Raw genomic sequence first — 20389 nt, forward strand, 5'->3', positions numbered from 1 at the left:
CCAGTCCCCGCCCCTCTGCTCCCAGTCCCCGCCCCTCCACCGGCGGCGGGCGGCACGTGACCCCGCCCTCGTCTCGCCCCGCCCCCGCTATAAACCCCGCCCACAGCCCGCCTCCTCGCCGGGGCGCCCCACCCTCGAGGCCGTCGCTGTCGCGATGACGTAGAAGGCGCATGCGTACTCTGTTGTCGGTGCCTAGGCGCTGTGGGATCTGTGGGTGGAAAGGTACGTGGCGTCGGCCCTCGGAGCCGTAGGGGAGCCTGGCGTGCGTGGAAGTTCTGTGGGTTTCCAAGAAAAAAGGAGGGGAGGGGAAAGTCCTAGAAACCTGTCTTTCAGGTTGCGGGGATACAGGGTTCCGTCCTGTCTCTCTGACGAGGCCGGGCGGCTGCCCCGCGGCAGTTGAACTGTGCATTTCTTTTGCGGAGGGCGGGGGGGCGGGGGGGGGGCATTGCCCAGCGCCGAGGTGTGGAAGTTTAATAAGAGTTAATTTGGCGTGCGCTGAATGGGTTCCTTACCTTCGAGCGCACGTCACTGGGGTACATATTTTATTTGGCAATATAACACAAGATCTGGAGACTTGGATTGTTCTTTTTCTGCTGGTAGCTGCGACTTAAATCTTTTTGCTCCATCTCATCTGTAAAACGAGATGGTCGGAGCCCCCATATAATTTTTAAGGCCTCTTGCGAAGCTACCATTCTGTGACTCCTATCTCCCAGAATTTTACCTTTTATCGTATTTCTACGTGGGAAAAAGAAATATTTTAAATAATGTACTTGTTCTAAACCTGGATTGGCCACATTGCTGTGGAGTTAGGCCCCATTAGGCTTTCATTAGGAGTGACTGGGGTAGGATTTGTTTGCAAATAAGATTTGTGCATTGTTACTATCCCAAATAGACTCGTTTGAATTTTGTTAAAAGATCAGAATATCTGTATGTTTTCCTAATGTTAGCTCTATGTTTTTAATAGACTTCTATGTTTAGTCTTGGCGTTTAATTTTTTGCCTCTGTTCAGAAGTAAATCACCAAAGGATATTGAAGTTAATGCTTTTCTATTTTGTCACCTTAGGGTTTTGTTACCATTTTTAGGGTCATCAGCACCTTCTGACTGGGAAAAGATGGTCAACGTCTTGAAAGGAGTGCTTATAGAATGGTTAGTAGTTTTGATACTTATTAAGTTTTAAATCTGCACATTGAGTCTTTTTGTTTGTTTTGCACATTGAATCTTGATTTGCATGTGTACTGTTTCCAAAATCCATTTTGTTTTGTTCTTAAGATCTGAATGAATCAAGTCTTTCAGCTTTCTCAACTTCATTTTTCTTGTTTCTTAACTGGTGGGACAAATGTTGTTGCTAAGTTTCTTCCTAGTGCCAGTTTTCAGCATCTCTGTTGAATTGATGTCATTGGCGTTATTTCCAACAAGTTTTGGTCAGTGGCAGGCAGCATATATGTGAAATTAACCCTCTTTAGGGGAACAGTGCTTGTATTTTCAAGTCATCAGTGATTAACTAGAATTTTAGGGCCTGCCAAAGTCACACAAACTTTGGTCTTTAAAAAAGAGAAAAAAACAGGAGAGCCAGTTGAAGGTTTCTTAAACTAGGCACACATTCCAAAGGAGAAACTAAAAGCTGTGGGCAGAGTTAGCTCCCGAGAGCTAAGGTGGGGCTCAATTATCCCCAGTTTGAAAATCTGAGCTGCTGGCCCAGTCTTGCTCAGTCTCTGCTTTTTTTTTTTTGCCTCACCAAATAGTTCTGTTTCACCTGGAAATCCTGCCCTGATTGTCTGAAAATACTACTGTCTACATTTCTTTACCTCTAATGTGAGCTATCATATGGGTGATGATACTGTCTCTGTGGTGGCAATGTTCAGGGAGGAACAAGACCAAACCCTCGCATACTCTGACATTTCAAGCAGCACCATCCAGTAGAAATACAGCATGAGCCACATATTTAAAGTTTCTGGTAGCCACACTGAAAAGTAAAATGAAACAGGTGAAATTTATTTAACTCAGTATACCTGAAGTATTTCACCAGGTAAAAAATCCTCAAAGTTCAGATTAACACTTCAGAATCATAGTAAGTCTTTTTCCATACTATAGAGCTTCAAAATCCACTGTCTTCTGTACTCCTACAGCATAGTCACAGGCTAGCCATATTTCAGGTGCTCAGTAGTGATGTGTGACTAGTGGGCTGCTTTATGGATAGTGCAGATATAGCTTGAATGGAGAGACCACCAAACACAATTAAGAAAACAGCCAGTGAAGTGGGAGGGAACCTAAGGGAATGTTTCACTAAAGCAAGTAGGCTGTGTTAAGTGGTGGTAAGAGGTTGGATAAGATGAAGACACTGGAGGTCATTGATTTTTTTTATTTTTTTTAAATCAGAGCTCCAATAATTTTGTGGAAAGGTGGGATAGATACTTCAGAAAGGGGAAGGGAGGAAAGGAAGTGGAAACTGTCTTGACAGTGAACAAGTGAAGTCGCTTAGTCATGTCTGACTCTCTGCAACCCCATGGACTGCAGCACCCCAGGCTCTCCCCTCCATGGGATTTCCCAGGCGAGAATGCTGGAGTGGGTTGCCATTTCCTTCGCCAGGGGATCTTCCTGACCCAGGGATTGAAACCAGTTCTCCCGCATTGCAGGCAGATTTTTTACCATCTGTGCCACCTGGGAAGCAAAGGGATAGAGAAATGGGTTGGTCACAGAGGAAGGATTTGTTAAGATACTCTGCTGCTTGTTACTTTCACTATTTTAACGTGAGAGACTAGAACGTTTGGTGATGGAAGTAAACGCTAGAAATGAGAGAAACGTTCACTTGGGAAAGCCAAGGGACGGATCTAGATTCCAGAATTCCAAGCATACTGTGCTCTTGTCTTTTGGAAAACACTTCTGAGCTACTTTTTGTTTTTTATTTTTCTTATTACTTTGTCATAGCTAATAGAAACATTTTCCTGGTTGGTCTTTTAATGTTATTTTTAATTTATTTTTATTTTTTTTTAAATTTTTATTTTTACTTTATTTTACTTTACAATACTGGATTGGGTTTGTGTACACCCGTGGCGGATTCATGTCAGTATATGGTAATGTTATTTTTTTAACACAGAGGATCCACACACACATTGTCAGCTGTTTTTCCCTTTTATTTTTTCCAATTCTTCCAAATTTAATCTTCCTTCTGGATTTGATTGGTATTCACCTCTCTCCTAGGGTCTTCATATTTTCCTTTTGATTGATATTTTGTATTTCATTCACCTGGAATTTATTGAGAGAAAGGGCATATTAAATTAGCTGTCTTTTTTTTTTTTTTTTTTTGGTCAAATAGCTGAATAATTGTCCAATAACATTTATTTCCTTCCCTCATGATATGTGATGGCTCTTTTATCACGTCGTCTTTCTGTCCTTGCTACTGTCCTTGCTTTCTGTCCTTCCCTAATCCCATGCCACATCCATTTTTTGTCATTCTTACCTATTCAGGAATAACCTGGGAATAATTTAGTTTGTTTCCAAAATAGTCCTTTTGGAATGATGATTGGAATTGTATTACACACATGCATATATATTTTTTAATGATAGCTGGGAAGCACTTTAAAGAGCAAAACTTTCGGAGAATCATTAAAGTTTGGTGGTAGGCTTTCAGTTTTAGCCGTAAGAACAGAGAGTGCAAATTTGTAAGAGGAACTGAGGTATTTTTTCCTGATGGGGCAAGCTCCCACTGGTTTGCTTGTGACCAGCCTCAAAATTGTCCCTGGGCACTAGTGGCCTTCTGTCACCTTGTTTTTCCATGTATTGCCCAGACTAGCAGCACCAGCACCATCTGGAGCTTGTTAGGAAAAATTTCAGACCTCACCCCAAATCTCCTAAGTCAGAACTGTTCATACAAAAGGATTTTTACACAGTGCCCTTAATCAGCTGAAGTTTGGTAATCAGTTTTGCAGTGGAGAATTTTCTTGCCCCAGGACTAGATTTTATTTTTCAGATGGATGCTATCCTAGCAGGGGCTTCCCTTGTGGCTCAGTGGTAAAGAACCTGCCTGCCAGTGCAGGAGACCCAACAGACCCGGCCGGGTTTGATCCCTGTGTCAGGAAGATCTCCTGGAGTAGAAAATGGCAACCCACTCCAGTGTTCTTGCCTGAAAAATTCTGTGGACAGAGGAGCCTGGCAGTCTACCGTTCATGGGGTCATAAGAGTCAGACACAACTTAGTGACTAGGCAATAACAACTATCCTTGCAAAACTTAATTTTTCCCTTCATGGTGAAATCTAAAGTGTAGCCTGAACAATTTTTCAGAAGGGCAGCTGTCTTCCCAAAGATTCAGATCTTTCAAGAAGGCTCCAGACCTAAGCAATAATAGAGTCGTAAAGGGCATGGCCAGGGCCAGCGGCCTCCTTCATGAGTAGGTGCACCTGTTGGGGTGGTGGAACCTGAAAGAGTCCTTCAGTCCCCTCATGTCTATACGTGATGCCAAAGGGAAGACTGTTGATAATACAGCAGCAGCTGTGTACTTCTGTTTATCGTCTCATAATATTCACAGATGGTATGAAGCATTTAGGTGAATTGGAGTACAGATCTCCATTGAGAGATAAATAAACAGTGTATAACGTTGGCCATTTAGTCCCAACTGTCAGTGAATTGAAAAATTGAAAAGTACATGAATATAATAAGATTCTTTCTTCCCAACGCTTACCAAATACCAGAGGCTAAAGATTTTCTTGTGAAAACTTCCTGTTTGTTGGGATCCACTTCTGTCGTTGACTGCCAGCCTCACACCAAGAGTTTCCCGAGTGGAGCCAACCACAGCAGTTACTGAAGCAAGCCACATATGCTCAGCACATGTCTGCATCTGATTCCAGGTGCTCAAGCAGACCTCTGGTGTGATACTTAGCACAGTTGGTTTGGCAAGTGCTTCAGCAAGGAAGATTTGTAGTACAGGTGCAAATTCCAACCAGTTCACAGCACGAGCGCAAAGAATCTGGAGAAATAGGTAGTATTAGACCACTCTTGTCATTACACTTTTGGCTTCCAAACCTGCATTCTATATGAAAAGCAAATCAGAACTAAGGCCAAACCAGTCTAACCACTGTCCTATTCTTTCACAGTATTTATAGTATCTTTTGTGAGCCTTTGCTTTTTATTCTTAGCAAGGCCAAATTCACTGAAGTTTCTTGGGCACCCAGAACAATGCCTGAGATATATATATAGAGAGAGAGCTACTTAGTAAATATTTGTTTATTGAAAGAATTTTGGTAATAAAATTGAATCAAGGGGTATAATCTCACTTAAATTCCAGATGATTAGTGTTCCTTTGGAGCTTCTCTACTACGACAGTGAGAACTAGAGTGGGTCTTGATAGATTGAATTCAAGTTTCAGTACAGAAAAGGTTTGTACAATAGGCCTCCTTTTGGCAAGTTACATCAGAGTAGCTTTTTTTTTCTTTTAATTGGAGTATAGTTGATTTACAATGTTAATTTCAGGTTTACTGCAGAGTGATTTAGTTATACACAAAATTACTTTTTCTATGACTGTATTAATTGATCAGAAAAAAATAAAACATCAAGATGACTGGTGATTTTGTACCAGGTGAAGTTAAGCTGAAACGTTAATTTGACTTAAAGGCAATTAAAAACAACAAACACTTGAGTAATGCACATGTAATAGGAGATGGCTAAAATGGCAAGGGGATAGTCTGCAAATGGCAGAAATTTTGAAAACACTGACCTATTGGTTAAAAGCACAGATGTGAGTCCCCTGGCACTTCTTGGTTTCAGTTTGTTCAACTTTTATGGAAAGTATGCAGATGTATTTTATTTATAAAATTTCTGGAGATGAAAGTCTTCACAACCACTTCACCCTTGCTGTCTCTAATCCCAGTAGCTAGTCAGTTGTGTGTCGTCTGTGAATGCACTGCGCTCAGATAGTAACAAGATAACATCAATTCAGACAGCAGTATTTATAATGTCCTTTCTTCTCATTGTTCCATTTAGACCCCCAATTTATTTTAAAGGGTTAACAAAAAACTATTGTATGCCCTGTCACCTAAAGTGTATCTTTTTAAGAAGCCTCTGAATGTGTGCTTTTTGTAGGAGATCCTGAGATTCCTGTGGGGTCTAAGGCAGTTCAGGACAGGAAACGCTGTGAGGGTGAAGTGGGACCCAGGGTCACTACGAGAGAGACAAAGGCACGTCCCTCCTCGCAGGGACGGGAGGGAGCAGCCTGGGTGCAGAGCGCTCAGACCAAGGGGTGGTTTCTGTCTCCCCTCACCTGTCTCCTCTTAAACTGCCCTCCTTCCTGTCTCCACCTCTTCCCACCCCTACCCCCACCCCTTTTACATGTATAGGCTTGGAGCAGTTGAGACAGCAGCTGATTTTTCAGAGTCTGAGCAGGAAGACAGAAGTTGTAGAGAAGCTGAAGCTTTGGTTTCCCTGTCCTGTGGGCCTTGCCATTTTCATTTCTGTAAGATCTGAAAGAACCCTGTTCAGCCTGCTTCGTTATTGCCAGATTCTTTCTAGAATTACTCTTTAAACTTTATTTTTTAAATATTTTACAGCCTGGGTATGATTAATAAGATGATTGGATGATTGGTACAATTGTTTATTTCAGTAAGATTTCTCAACGTACAGGGTGGTGTTGCTTTACAAAAATTTCTTACTTAAATTTTTATTCTGTGTAACTGCCAAAATTAGGGAGTTACTGCATGTGTAAATTTAACATCCTCAGTATCTGCTTAAATCTGTGACTATCACGTTGCCTCTCTTTGTATTTATAGAAGACCCTGTTGTCTCTCCCATCTTGCACGGCCAGTGATGGAACCAGATGCCGTGATCTTAGTTGTCTGAATGTTGAGTTTTAAGCCAACTTTTTCACTCTCCTCTTTCATCTCATTATCAGCCTTGAGACTCTCATTCCTAGGCCCTCAGTCACCCAAAACGCCACAGGTTTCGAGGTCATCCTTCATCATTTCACATTCACTACCTTCTGGCTCTTCATCGGCACTTAAATTCTACCTCCGCTTCGCCCCTACCCCATCCTTTCCACTTTGGCCTCTAGAACTTAGTGAGAGCAGGAACCCCCTGGATCCCAGCCTCTTCTCTCAACTTTACATCTTTCTTCTCCCCCAATTCCCTTTTTTGCTGCTGTTATAATAAAACCTAGCTTTCCCCTGAGCCCGCTCTGTTGACTTTTTTTCTCTAATATATCTTATACCTTTGGGCCAAGAAATAGGATGGGTGTCTACCTTCTTTGACTGTGTGGATCACAATAAACTGGAAAATTCTGAAAGAGATGGGAATACTAGACCACCTGACCTGCCTCTTGAGAACAGGTCAGGAAGCAACAGTTAGGACTGGACATGGAACAACAGACTGGTTCCAAATAGGAAAAGGAGTACGTCAAGGCTGTGTATTGTCACCCTGCTTATTTAACTTATATGCAGAGTACATCATGAGAAATGCTGAGCTGGAAGAAGCACAAGCTGGAATCAAGATTGCCGGGAGAAATATCAGTAACCTCAGATACGCAGATGACACCACCCTTATGGCAGAAAGTGAAGAACTAAAGAGCCTCCTGGTGAAAGTGAAAGAGGAGAGTGAAAAAGTTGGCTTAAAGCTCAACATTCAGAAAACAAAGATCATGGCATCCGGTCCCATCACTTCATGGGAAATAGATGGGAAACAGTGTCAGACTTTATTTTTGGGGGCTCCAGAATCACTGCAGATGGTGATTGCAGCCATGAAATTAAAAGATGCTTACTCCTTGGAAGGAAAGTTATGACCAACCTAGATAGCATATTCAAAAGCAGAGACATTACTTTGCCAACAAAGGTCTGTCTAGTTAAGGCTATGGTTTTTCCTATGGTCACGTATGGATGTGAGAGTTGGACTATAAAGAAAGCTGAGTGCAGAAGAATTGATGCTTTTGAACTGTGGTGTTGGAGAAGACTCTTGAGGGTCCCTTGGACTGCAAGGAGATCCAACCAGTCCATCCTAAAGGAGATCAGTCCTGGGTGTTCATTGGAAGGACTGATGTTGAAGCTGAAACTTTGGCCACCTGATGCGAAGAGCTGACTCATTTGAAAAGACCCTGATGTTGGGAAAGATTGAGGGCAGGAGGAGAAGGGGATGACAGAGGATGAAATGGTTGAATGGCATCACCGACTTGATCAACATGGATTTGGGTGGACTCCAGGAGTCGGTGATGGACAGGGAGGCCTGGCACGCTGCGGTTCATGGGGTCACGAAGAGTCGGACACAACTGAGCAACTGAACTGACTGACTGACTGACTCTCTTTTTTCTCATTGCCACTTCCAGAAATCCTCCCCCCACTCCAGGAAAATCCCTGGTTCCCAATCTGATGAACCCACCCAGTAATCCTCTCTTGTAATCATCTACAGACACCCAGGTCTTTCCTTGAAGGTTTTTCTTCAAAGGCAACCTGTCACTCTTGAGGAGCACTCCACAGATTCTTAAATGATTTCATGTGTGTAGTCCTTTCAGTCCCCTGATGACCTCTCAGCTCCCTGACCTCCTTTTCCAATGAGCTTTCCTTGTCCTCCTGTCTCCATTTGCATTGTCACACCTACCAGTATTGGGGTCTCGTCAAAACCTCTGTTTCAGGCACCTACCTCTGACCACCACCTCCTCTTTCCAGGTCATGCCCCCTAATACCCTAGGTCTATAGTTTCTTTTGGAGAAGGAAATGGCAGCCCACTCCAGTGTTCTTGCTTGGAGAATCCCATGGACAGAGGAACCTGGTGGGCTTCAGTGTATGGGGTTGCAGAGAGTCAGACACGACTAAGCAGCTCCCTCAGTTAGTTCCTTTGGACCTCCCTGGTGGCTTCTTTGATTCTCCCAGACCTGCAGTCTGCTGATCCCCCCAGCTCTTCCCTGTCCTGCACGGTCCCCACACCCTCGCTTCCATCAGTGTACTCGTCCTCGTAAAGACCCTCAGCTCCCTTGGTCCTCTCTCAATCACATTCACCAGGTCCGGTTCAGTCCAGCTCTCCCCCTGTTGTGAACCTTAACTTCCACAACTCTAAATGGCTGGAGAGCACACTAATCAGTCTCACTTTAAATTCATGACTGTTATTAAACTCATGTCTTAAATAAATGTAGCCTGCAAATTCCTAAGTTCATTTGTTCTCCCAGTTTCCTAGTCAAGCTGTTATATTTCACCAAATTAAGAGTCCATCAGTTTTAAAATTTAGCAGTATGTTATGTTCCTCTTAAGAAAAATCACATGCCATTAAATCGAGACCCATCCCAGTTTGGGAGATAATTAAAATCTTCTTGGAATGAATGGAATGTGGTATTTCACCTTCTCTTATCGCAGAAACCGCCCGTCCTTACCTCAGCTCGTCACTCTGTTTCTTGTTTCACTGAGAAAATGGAACATCTTTTATCACATGGACCTGGGCCCGTACACTCTTCCCGCCGCGACGCTAACTGTGAACGACATCCTTCTCCAACTCCCGCTTGATTTTCCTGCTCTTTGTAGCAGAATTTCTCAGAAGATACATTTCTGTTCACTTTTCTCTGATTTCGCTCCTCTCAGTCTAGAAACCACTCCAGTCAGATTCTCTCCTGTGTTGTCGTCGTCTTGAAACTGCTCTTGTGAAGGTCCAGTAGCTTTCTGAATCCAGTGGTCCGTTTTCAGCCCTTATCTTACTATTCCTATTAACAGCATTTGACCCAGTTGATCTCTTCCTCTTCCTGGATATCCTTTGTTGACATGGCTTCCAAGTATCCTTCAGGTTTTCTTCCAACCTCAGTGGTCACTTTATATCTGTTTGGCTGATTCCTCCTTTCCTTCCTAACCTTCTGGGGTTGGGGTGTCCGGGACTTGGTGCCTGGACTCCCCTCTCTCACTTTGCTCTCTCCTTGGTTGTGGCTCTGAATGCCGTCTAGACACTGATAACTTACGGACTCCTCACTCTGGACTCCACTGCTGAAATCCGGAATTGTGGATCCGGCTTCCTGCTCAGCCGCTTCACGCGGGTGACATCTCACAGGTAACATGCCTGAAAGTGGACTCCTGATCTTACCTGCTCACCTGTCCTTCCATGTTCCTCCTCATCTCAGTGCAGGGCCGCTTCATGTCTCCGTTATCTCAGGCCGAAAGTCTTGGCCTCTCCTTCATTCCTAATCTCAAAGTTCGAGTCCAGCCTCAGCAAGCTATGTTGGCTTTATGTTCGGCATGTGTCTAGCACTCAGCCGCTGCCCAACCTCACTCACCACCGAGGTCCAGATCCTTGTGTCTTGTCTGGATCACCTCAGTCACCTTCTAATGGGTCTCCCTCCTTCCAGCCTTGCCTCCGCCGTCCACCAGTCTTTTCTCAGCCCTGCAATCAGTATGATCCTTAACATTTAAAAGTCAGGTCAGTTTGTAAGTTAATTCAGGATGAAGCTCTGACCTCAGCTGGTGGTGCCCCCGCCCCGCCCCCCGGCTACCCCCTCCAGCTCTGTGGCCTTGCTGTTCGCTCTGCCTGGGCAGCTCTGCATCACATCACCCCATGGTTCGCTCCCTGCCTCCGCCTGACGTTTGTTCAGATACCACCTGCTCAGTAAGGCCTTCCCTGAGGCCCCTTCTTAAACTTCCAAGATCATGTCACTGTCATCACTGCCATTTCTCACTCTGATTTCTTGGTTTTTGTGTGTTTGTCATAGTGTTAGCACTAGACTGTAAGCTCCACGATAGAAAGGGTTCTGAATTGTTTGCTTCACTGCTGAATCCCCCGGACCACAGTAGCACTGGATACATGTTGGGTGTTCAGTAAGTTTTTATTGAATGAGGGAATAAAACTTAAAATAGCATATTTGCTGCTGCTGCTGCCAAGTCACTTCAGTCGTGTCCGACTCTGTGTGACCCCATAGACAGCAGCCCACCAGGCTCCCCCGTCCTTGGGATTCTCTAGGCAAGAACACTGGAGTGGGTTGCCATTTCCTTCTCCAAGCGTATTTGCTACTTCTAAGCAAATCACTCTCCCACATTAGTATGGTCATTTGGATACCGCAACTATAGAATTTAACTGAATTTTGCCAAACTTAAGCGGGTAAATATAACCTTAGTATTCTGAACCTAAGGTAACAAACATACTAGGAGCTAAATTTAAAATCTATGTCATTTCTGACATGGGCAGACCTGCTTATTTATTCACATCATTTTAGAGCATAGTAGATTGTTAATAAAATTATTTTGAAGGTAAGTTGTTGAAAGTAATTAAGACAGCCGTTTTTTCAGGAAGACTTGACTTTATTCATAGTCAGTATGCCATGCACCATACTCATTTAGTAATTGAAATCCATTACTTGTCAGCTCCACGTATACCTATGCCCATACTTAAAAGCAATAAGATGTACACAGTTTTCAGTAAATTACACTGACCTCTTTGAATTAAATAGTTATTTTTGTAATTGATGTTGACAGCCCTCAAAAAGAAAGATTGTGTGAGATTATGTTTTCTCTCAGAATTAAAAAAAAATCTGTATGTAACTGGACATAATTTTATATTCACCTTTTGCTAAACACATTATTGTATATTATGTCCTTTGTTGTGATTCAGGTTTTTATAAAAAGCATTTCTATAAATCCAAAAAATTTTATCTCTTTGCCTTAAGACTATCCTGTTTATTCTAAGCTAAAAATCACAAACAGAGTTGAATTTAGCTCTTTTTCTGAGCTCAGTAGGCTCAAAGAGATTTGGTTAGAATTTCCTTTAAAGATTCTAAGTGATAGTTCAGACACGAGGTTCAGAATTAAAGAAGAGAAAAATACTTGAATATTTATTACCAGCCAGACATTGTCTTTGACATTTTTTAAATCAGTCCACAGGGCCATGCTTTGGGTCCCTGTTAACTACAGAGCTGTGATTGTTGCTTTACTTTTACACTTGTCGCTGACAAGTTATTATTTAAAATATCATTGTCGGCCTCTTCTAAACTTCCACCAACTGTTCTCAATGAAGCTGCGTCTGTGAATCGTCAGCCCTTGGGGCAGAGAAGAGAGGGGAGGGATTGGGGAACACTTTCCAACTTTTAAGATTATCCTCAAACAGTCTGTGGTCAGTTTTCATCGTTCAGGTCTCTGGTATACCTAGACAGCAAGGTGTCCCCTTGTCACATGTTTCATCTCGACAGTGACCCTGCCATGAAGCCATTTCTGCTGTACTTGTCTCATCACGTGTTTTATCTCGACAGTGACCCTGCCATGAAGCAGTTTCTGCTGTACTTGGACGAGTCAAACGCCCTCGGGAAGAAGTTCATCATTCAGGACATTGATGACACTCATGTCTTCGTAATAGCAGAGTTGGTTAATGTCCTCCAGGAGCGAGTAGGCGAATTAATGGACCAGAATGCCTTTTCTCTTACCCAGAAGTGAAAGTATTAGCTACTGACCCCTTGGGAATTAAAAGTAACAAGTGTGAGAGACGGCTACCATTCTGTGTCTTATGTGACCGGTTTGGTTTGCAGAATTGCTTAGAAACATTTCATGGGAAAGACAGGGGTATCATTTGTTCATAAAAAAGCCCTGCACTGACTTTATTGTGCTATTCCACCCCCCTCCCCTACCCCAGTATATATACCCTAGAATTAAAGAAAAAAAATTTTTTTAACAGTTGGGTGTAATTTGGCTTTTATTTACCTTTATTAAAACATAAATGTAATTGGTTTTCCTACCTTTTAATACCAATTTAGTCCATTAAGAATATAATGAAATATGCTTTTAAATCATCAATCTAATAATCTAGATACTTATTTTTGCTTGTTCTTATTAGTAATTGGGGGTTTGATAGAGTAGGTATGATTTGTTTTGTTTCGACTAGATCAGTATGCCAGGGTGGGAACTTTGGTAATATTTGTGCTTTACAAATAATATCTGCATACCAGCCAGCTCTATTGGTGAAGAAGATGTGGAAGAGAACCATGAAACATTACCCCAAAATTCAGTTTTTAAAAGCACCAAGGATTAGAAACAACCAAATGGAAAAGGTATGTGCTGCTTTGCAGCTTTCATCATTCCTTATTCAGACTCTGTCACATTTTCTTATTAAGGCAAGTGCTCTTTTATTAAGAAGTCAGTTTTACTTGGGACTTATTCCCTATGACAATCCCTGTTTAAACTTATCTCAGAAAGAAAGGTAGGAACAGACAGAAGCAAAGTCAGTCTTGGAGGCCACATGATGAGGTTAAGTTTTGTTGCATCTAGTTCTGTGGTTGATGCAGGCAGAAACAAGGACCCTTTTGGAGGCTTTACTTCCCTTCCTGACGATGGTGTTAGCAGGATGGGTTCAGATAGCAGGAGTTTTCCAAGAGAAAAGAGAGCTTTAAGGATGTTAGATGGAATCTTCTCAAACCCCAGTTCACCTGCCTCCCTATGGTGTGTGTATTCTTCACAGCATCTGTGTACCAGAGTCAATTGTACATGCATTCCTAAACCTGGAAACTTCCATTGCATGTTTATCGTGATTCCCACCCATATAACTCAAACCACCCAATTTTGATTTTCACAGAACAGTGCAAACAGTTTTGATGAGTTATTGGTCTTCCCTGATGGCTCAGATGGTAAAGAGTCTGCCCGCAACACGGGAGACCTAGGTTCAATGCCTGGATTGGGAAGATCCCTTGGAGAAGGAAACACTACCAACTCCAGTCCTCGGGCCTGAAGAATTCCATGGGCAGAGGACCCCGGCAGGCCACAGTCCGTGGGGTCGCAAAGAGTCAGACACGATTGAGTGACTTTCACTTTTCCAGTGCCACAACTTTAGGATTTCCAGCTGTTCTGAAATGTTAACAACTCTTGTATTTCAGGCATGTCTAAATCAATTTGCCTTAGGTTTTTTTGTCCCGGTAATTTTAACATGAAAGTGAGAGAAAATTTTTTTTAGAATATCAGAGTTTAAAAGGTACCAGAAAGACTATTGGACAGTGACCACAAAGAGTGTTAAGTGCAGGAAAATCTTTTTAATTGTTTAAAAGAGGAGCTAGGGCAAACGCTCAGTTTGTTTCTCCAGACGGCATTAGAAAGACGGGATGGTGTAGTGCTGGGAGCGCCGCACGGCAGCCACTGAGCTGACTTGTCTGACAGTGAGAGAAGCTAGGAGAACAGGAAATATCCAGGCAGCATCTTCCCCAGGCTCTGCTGCTTGGAATCTGGTTGACACGATTCAATTTAGCACACTTTGGTTGTATAAAACAAAAGAGGTTGGCTGCTGGGGATGGGAGAAATTAATTGCTGTCTTTTTAACAAAGTCTTAAATATGTGAAAAGGTAGTATTAACTTAAATTTTCCTAACTGCATGAAAGAGTCGGATGTTAATTTATGGAAGAGAGTTGGCCAGTCACAAATACCTGTGTACTAAAACTTGATTTTAAAATTATGCTAAGTTCTTGAGAAAGTTCCTTTTTTGACACTGTAAGGTCAAAACTTCTGAATTCCTTAGAACCCCAATTTCCTTGTGAAATTTAGTGTGATTATTATAAATTTTCAAGCATCCTAAGTAGGCATAATGATTAACTTAAAAATGTTGAGAAATCAGTGTTGGTGAACACTAACTGATAACAGGCAACAAAGGTGCCAATCAAAATTATTAATGATTGTATTGTTCTTAACATTATCTATGGGGGGTTCCCACTGGGCACTAGTGGCAAAGAATCTGCCTGCCATTGCAGGAGACACAAGAGACACGGGTTCAATCTCTGGGTCAGGAAGATCCCCTGGAGTAGGAAATGGCAACTCACTCCAGTATGGTCTCCTGGAAAATCCCACGGGTAAAGGAGCCTGGAGGGCTGCAAGCCATGGGGCCACAAAGGGTCAGATACTACTGAGTGAGCACAAAACAACATTTATAACAGAGGTGATTTGACATAATAGTACACTTTTCTGGAAAGATGGTAAATAATGTGCTTCCTCAATTTCATAGTTACACATTAAACCTCTCAGCTCCAGAGAAACTAAAAACTCTGACATATACCTTCTGATTTTACTGCAGTCATTCTCTCAACCACCTTTACAGACAGGAAAAGGGTAGGTTTTATCGATGAAGAAACGATGCAGCCTGCAAATATGGTCAATTCATATTCTCAAGGATGCATAGCTCTGCTTCATTTGTAGCAGAGACAACACTAAAGGGTCTATTGGTGAGATTATTGAATATGCTTTTGGAAAACACTATTCTCCCTACAGAAAAGTGATGACAAGCCCGACTGGGTCCAAGCTGCCTGGGTCTAAACATAGCTCCGTGCTTTCCAGCTCTGGGATCTCATACATGTTGCTGAGTTTTTGTGTGCCTCTGAGCCCTCGTCTGTGAAAACAGGAAAAGTTATCCTCAAAACTTGTTTGGATGATTATAAGTTAAAATACATAAAGCAGATGGTTCTGAAATTTAGTTACCTTGAATCTAGAAGAGCACAATGAAAAAGAGGGAAAAAAGACATTTCAGCGCACATACGTACACATTTTGTTTTGCGTGATCACCATACTATGAGAACAAGCAGATGGGGGAGGTGGGGAATTCCTTGTAAAAGAACATTAAGTAGATAGTGTGGGCAACTTTGTCAGGAAATACCTGAATGCTTAACTCTTCTGAGACCATCCCTCTCTCCCTTCACTCTTTTTTTTAAATTAATTTTTTTATTGAAAGATAATTGCTTTACAGAATTTTGTTTTCTGTCAAGCCTCAACATGAATCAGCCGTGTGTGTGTGAAAGTCGTTCAGTCATGTCTGACTCTTTACGACCCCATGGACTATACATTCTGTGGAATTCTCCAGGGCAGAATACTTGAGTGGGTAGCCTTTCCCTCCTCCAGGGGATCTTCCCGACCCAGAAATCAAACCAGTATTTCCTGCATTGCAGGCGGATTATTTACCAACTGAGCTATCAGCCACCGTATACATATATCCCCTCCTTTTTGAACCTCCCTCCCCTCTCCCTCCCCATTCCACCCCTCTATGTTGATACAGAGCCTGGGTTTGAGTCTCCTGAGCCATACAGCAAATTCCCGTTGGCTATCTATTTTACATATGGTAGTATGAGTTTCCATGTTACTCTTTCCATATATCTCCCGTCAATCTTAAATTATCATTAATCTTTATTAAAATTCCTGGGTCACAGTCCATTTTTATTAAAACTAAGCCACTTTTCCTCACCCTCAGATACAACTTAGTGACTAAACCACCACCAGTCTGATGGATTTAAAGTGAAATTTAATCTCAATTCTGTTTTTCTCTTTATTTTTGAAAGCTGTTTCAGCCTTGTGTATGTGTAACAGGGATAATTATATGCTCTTGTTTAATGGGAAATAAATAGCCTTTCAGCTTCATTATTACCAGTTGGCCTCTACCCAAATGGTTATTCTAACATTAAACCTGTGGGGAAATACTGTTTGTAACAACTGAATTACGAATGCGTTATTATACATACAAAGACTGTTTACATTCATAAATTGGAGACTTCCTGCAGTAAGTTAGTTGGCCCCAGTCTAAATTTTACTGAAAATCATGAACCATTTTATGCTATTTGTAAATAAACACTGTTGAAGAGGTTTGCTGCCGCTGCTAAGTCGCTTCAGTCATGTCAGACTCTGTGTGACGCCATAGACGGCAGCCCATTAGGCTCTTCTGTCCCTGAGATTCTCCATCCAGGCAGTAATACTGGAGTGGGTTGCCATTTCCTTCTCCAGTGCATGAAAGTGAAAGTGAAGTCGCTCAGTCATGCCCAACTCTTCGCTACCCTATGGACTGCAGCCCACCAGGCTCCTCTGTCCATGGGATTTTCCAGGCAAGAGTACTGGAGTGGGTTGCCATATCCACTCCCAAAGTTGATTAATAAGATGCTAGAGGTAGACGTTTTCAGGGTGAATTTTTAAAGCAAGCTTTATCAAGTATACATAAAAGTGTGTGTCATAAATGTACACATCTCTGTAACTGTACACATCTGTACACATCTCACAAACTGAACACACCTCTGTAACCAACGCCATGATGAAGAAAAAATCACTAACCCAAAGCCCTTCCATGGAAACACTTTACTGTTACCACCGCTCACGGGTAAACACTGTTCTGACTTTGGACAGTGGAGGTTAGTTTGCTTGTCTTTTTAACTTTATATCAATATAATCAATGCAGTGTATACATTTGTGTCTGACATCTGTCACTCAAGAGTATACATGTAAGAGTCATCCATGCTGTTGTGTGATAGTTTTTCATTCTCATTGCTATATGGTAGGCATTCCATTATTTTCCTCAATCAAAGGCAAAGATATTTTGGTTAATAAGTCCTAAGATTTAATAATAAATTAGTCCTAAAAATTAATAATTATATATCAGTTTGAATTTGATACACATCAAAAATTTTTGCTGCTGTCAGCTAATCATACTAATAAACTTTTTCTGCAATGGCAGAATGCATATACTTCTGCTGCATTTCTTTGAGAGAAGAAATGGAAGTATAGAATCTAACTGCCAAATATTCTGGCCTTAGTGACATTGATGGTTTTATGGTTATAATAGCTTCTTAATTTAGTCCTTCATTTACTTATTTAAAAAATGTGTGCCATGTCCTAGATGAGGACAGCTACTGTTGTTTAAAAAAAAGGTGGATGAGGTTCCTGTAGCAACTGGGAATGCTTTTGAGGACATTCCCCTGGAGAAGGGATCGGGTACCCACTCCAGTTTTCTTGGGCTTCCCTGGTGGCTCAGATGGTAAAGAATTTGTCTGCAATGCAGGAGACCTGGGTTCAATCCCTGGGTTGGGAAGATCCCCTGGAGGAGGGCATGGCAACCCACTCTGGTATTCCTGCCTGGAGAATCCCATGGACAGAGGATCCTGGCGGGCTACAGTCCATGGGGTCACAAAGCGTCAGACATGACTGAGCGACCAAGCACAACAGAACAGTGACTAAGGGTGACATAAGCAATAAGGAAGTTTAGGCCTGTGTAACAAGAAGGCTGGAGGGAGATAGTTTCAAGGCCTTCGACCCTCTTCTAACTCTGGCCATCCCAGTAACATTTTTTTTTTTTTTCTTCCCAATAACGTTGACTTTCCATCCCTGGCTTATCGCCTCATGGCCCCAAGATAGTGACTGTCACTCCAAGGGATACGTGTAACCAAGGAGAGGAAGGCTCCACTTGCTACAGAGAAGACAAGGAGAAGCTTCCTTCTGGCATAATTGTGTCTTCTCATCAGGGAGAAAAATCTTTCCTAGAATCATCACACATGCCCATCCCTAGACCATTTACTGGCAAAGAAGAATGGAGTATTTTAAGATCACCTGCGGTCTTTCTTACAGAAGAATTCCAAATTTACGGCCAGTCCAGGTGACACTAAGTCCCCATCATGACTGTGGATCATACTTAGCGACTTGCTTCCAAAGAATAAGTTTGTACAGAGTGAAAAAATAACTGTCCAATGGCGAAATCTGGAAACTACTGCTTCAGCTAGGTGGTCAGGATTAAATGAGAAATAAGTCATGTTGAGACCAGGTACCCTATATGTGATGAGACAGGCACTTCACCTCTGATTTTCTTCCTGAAAAACTAACCCCCAGTCTTACCATGAGAAAGGCATCAAACACAAGGGAATTCTACAAAATACCTGATCAACGCACCTCAAAATCGTCTAGGCCAAGAAAAACATGGCAAGACTGAGAAACAGAAAGTGGAAGAGGCTAAGGAGACGCCACGACTGAACAGTGCAGCAGTGAAGCCGCGCCCTGATGGGATTGCGACGCAGGAAAGGGCCGCTGGGCACAAACCAGGAAAATCTGGGTAAGGCCTGCAGTTAACACACCAGTCTTGATTTTTCGGCTGTGACACATGTACCATATTCATGTACGATTGCAACATGTTAACCATTGTTAGAAGGTGGGGGCAGGGAGGGGTAGATGAGCCAAGATTGGCAAAATGTTGACAAGCAGAGAAGCTGGGCCATGGGTCACTGGGGCTTCTTACACTGATTTTTCTGCTCTTTTGTATCCTTGAAGATTTTCATTAAAAGTTTTTAAATGCAAATATTTTGTTCTGGTACATAATATGCCTATAGGTGTTTCAATAAATATATAGCATAATGGTTTATAGCATGTATTTTTGTATCAACAATTCTGTGTTTGAATCTCAGTTTTGCCACATAATAGATGGTGATTTGAACAAATGACTAAACTTTACTAAATCTTGATGTTTTTATCCCTAAAATGCAGGTAATAATAATCATGATAATGCCTCGCTCGTGGCGTTTTTAAGGATTAAATAAAGTAAAGCATGCATTGCTACATTGCATGACACATAATAAGCACTGAGTAATTTGAAAGTTTCCTCAGCAGCAGATAAATCTAGTCTCTCTCAGTTCTAATTAATAGAAATATGAGCTTGCCAGGTGGCACTAGTGTTAAAGAACCCACCTGCCAGTGCCAGAGACATAAGAGACATGGGTTCAATCCCTGGATCGGGAAGATCCTCTGGAGAAGGACTTGGCAACCCACTCCAGTATTCTTGTCTGGAGAATCCCAAGGACAGAGGAGCCTGGGTTACAGTCCACGGACGTAGAAAGAGTTGGACATGACTGAAGTGACTTAGCACACATGCACACTTCTGTTAGGGTAAGCAAAAAAAGAGGAATTTATTATCAAGCTGAGTCTCGCAAAACCCAAGGATGGGGATGTAGTTGAGCTTCACAAAAGCTAAAATCAGAGACCTTCCAGCCCGTCTCCAGGCACAGCTTCTAGCTGAGGACCAAGTTTCTCTGCTTCTCACTCCTGACTTCTAGAGGGAAGGAGGGTGGTGGCCCATAGCTGTAAGGTTCCTGCCTGTCCCTTCAAGATCCCTGATAGATGGATATGGCAAAACTAACTGTCTTTAATAACGAACAAATGTTCACACAATGTATTTTAGAACATATTTAGTGTAATAGTGTTCTAGCATTTTATGAACAGTAAAGTTTTATGAGGAGGTAAGACCAGACACTACCTGACAGTAATCACAGCAGTAGTTTTTGGATCCATCTCCTAAAGCAAAGGAAACAAACATAATTGGGACCTAATTAAAAGCTTTGCACAGCAAAGGAAACCATCAACAAAACAAAAAGACAGCCTGCTGCATGAGAGAAGATATTTGAAAATGATATGACCAATAACGGATTAATGCGTGTGTGTTAGTTGCTCAGCTGTGTCCAACTCTTTGCAGCCCCATGGACTGTAGCCCGCCAGGTTCCTCTGTCCATGGAATTCTCCAGCAAGAATACCGGAGTGGGTTGGCACACCCTCCTCCAGGGGATCTTCTCAACCCAGAGATCAAAGCCAAGTCTCCTGCATTGTAGGCGGATTGTTTACCTTGTTTACTGTCTGAGCCACAAGGGAAGCCCCAAGGGATTAATATTCAACCTATATATACAGTTCATACAACTCAACATTA

At 42.3% G+C, this 20389-nt stretch overlaps 1 protein-coding gene across 4 annotated transcripts; it reads left to right on the forward strand.

Moving 5' to 3' along the window:
- Window positions 1-161: 161 nt before the first annotated feature.
- Window positions 162-18994, forward strand: GTF2H5 (general transcription factor IIH subunit 5). 4 transcript variants are annotated; one of them, XR_006060672.2, is made up of 4 exons: window positions 182-222; window positions 1064-1147; window positions 12183-12974; window positions 13496-18994. XR_006060672.2 is itself a non-coding variant. In XM_042253674.1 (3 exons), exons 1-3 carry the CDS (start codon window positions 171-173, stop codon window positions 12361-12363), a joined length of 297 nt encoding a protein of 98 aa, XP_042109608.1. In that variant the 5' UTR covers window positions 162-170; the 3' UTR covers window positions 12364-12600. The 4 variants fall into 4 exon arrangements, 1 of the variants encoding a protein (XP_042109608.1); XR_009601539.1 differs by having other exon boundaries at window positions 18060-18994; XM_042253674.1 differs by lacking the exon at window positions 13496-18994 and having other exon boundaries at window positions 162-222; window positions 1084-1147; window positions 12183-12600.
- The last annotated feature ends 1395 nt before the right edge of the window (window positions 18995-20389 follow it).

The sequence above is a fragment of the Ovis aries genome, chromosome 8 (genome assembly GCF_016772045.2).
Source record: "Ovis aries strain OAR_USU_Benz2616 breed Rambouillet chromosome 8, ARS-UI_Ramb_v3.0, whole genome shotgun sequence".
Taxonomy (NCBI): domain Eukaryota; kingdom Metazoa; phylum Chordata; class Mammalia; order Artiodactyla; family Bovidae; genus Ovis; species Ovis aries.

What these genes read in the sequence shown, in the direction of transcription:
- GTF2H5 (XM_042253674.1), top strand. Translation starts at nt 171, where the DNA reads ATGCGTACTCTGTTGTCGGTGCCTAGGCGCTGTGGGATCTGTGGGTGG. An exon ending in TGGGATCTGTGGGTGGAAAG is followed by an intron (nt 223 to 1,083) that starts GTACGTGGCGTC and finishes TACCATTTTTAG; the next exon opens with GGTCATCAGCACCTTCTGAC. An exon ending in AAAGGAGTGCTTATAGAATG is followed by an intron (nt 1,148 to 12,182) that starts GTTAGTAGTTTT and finishes TTATCTCGACAG; the next exon opens with TGACCCTGCCATGAAGCAGT.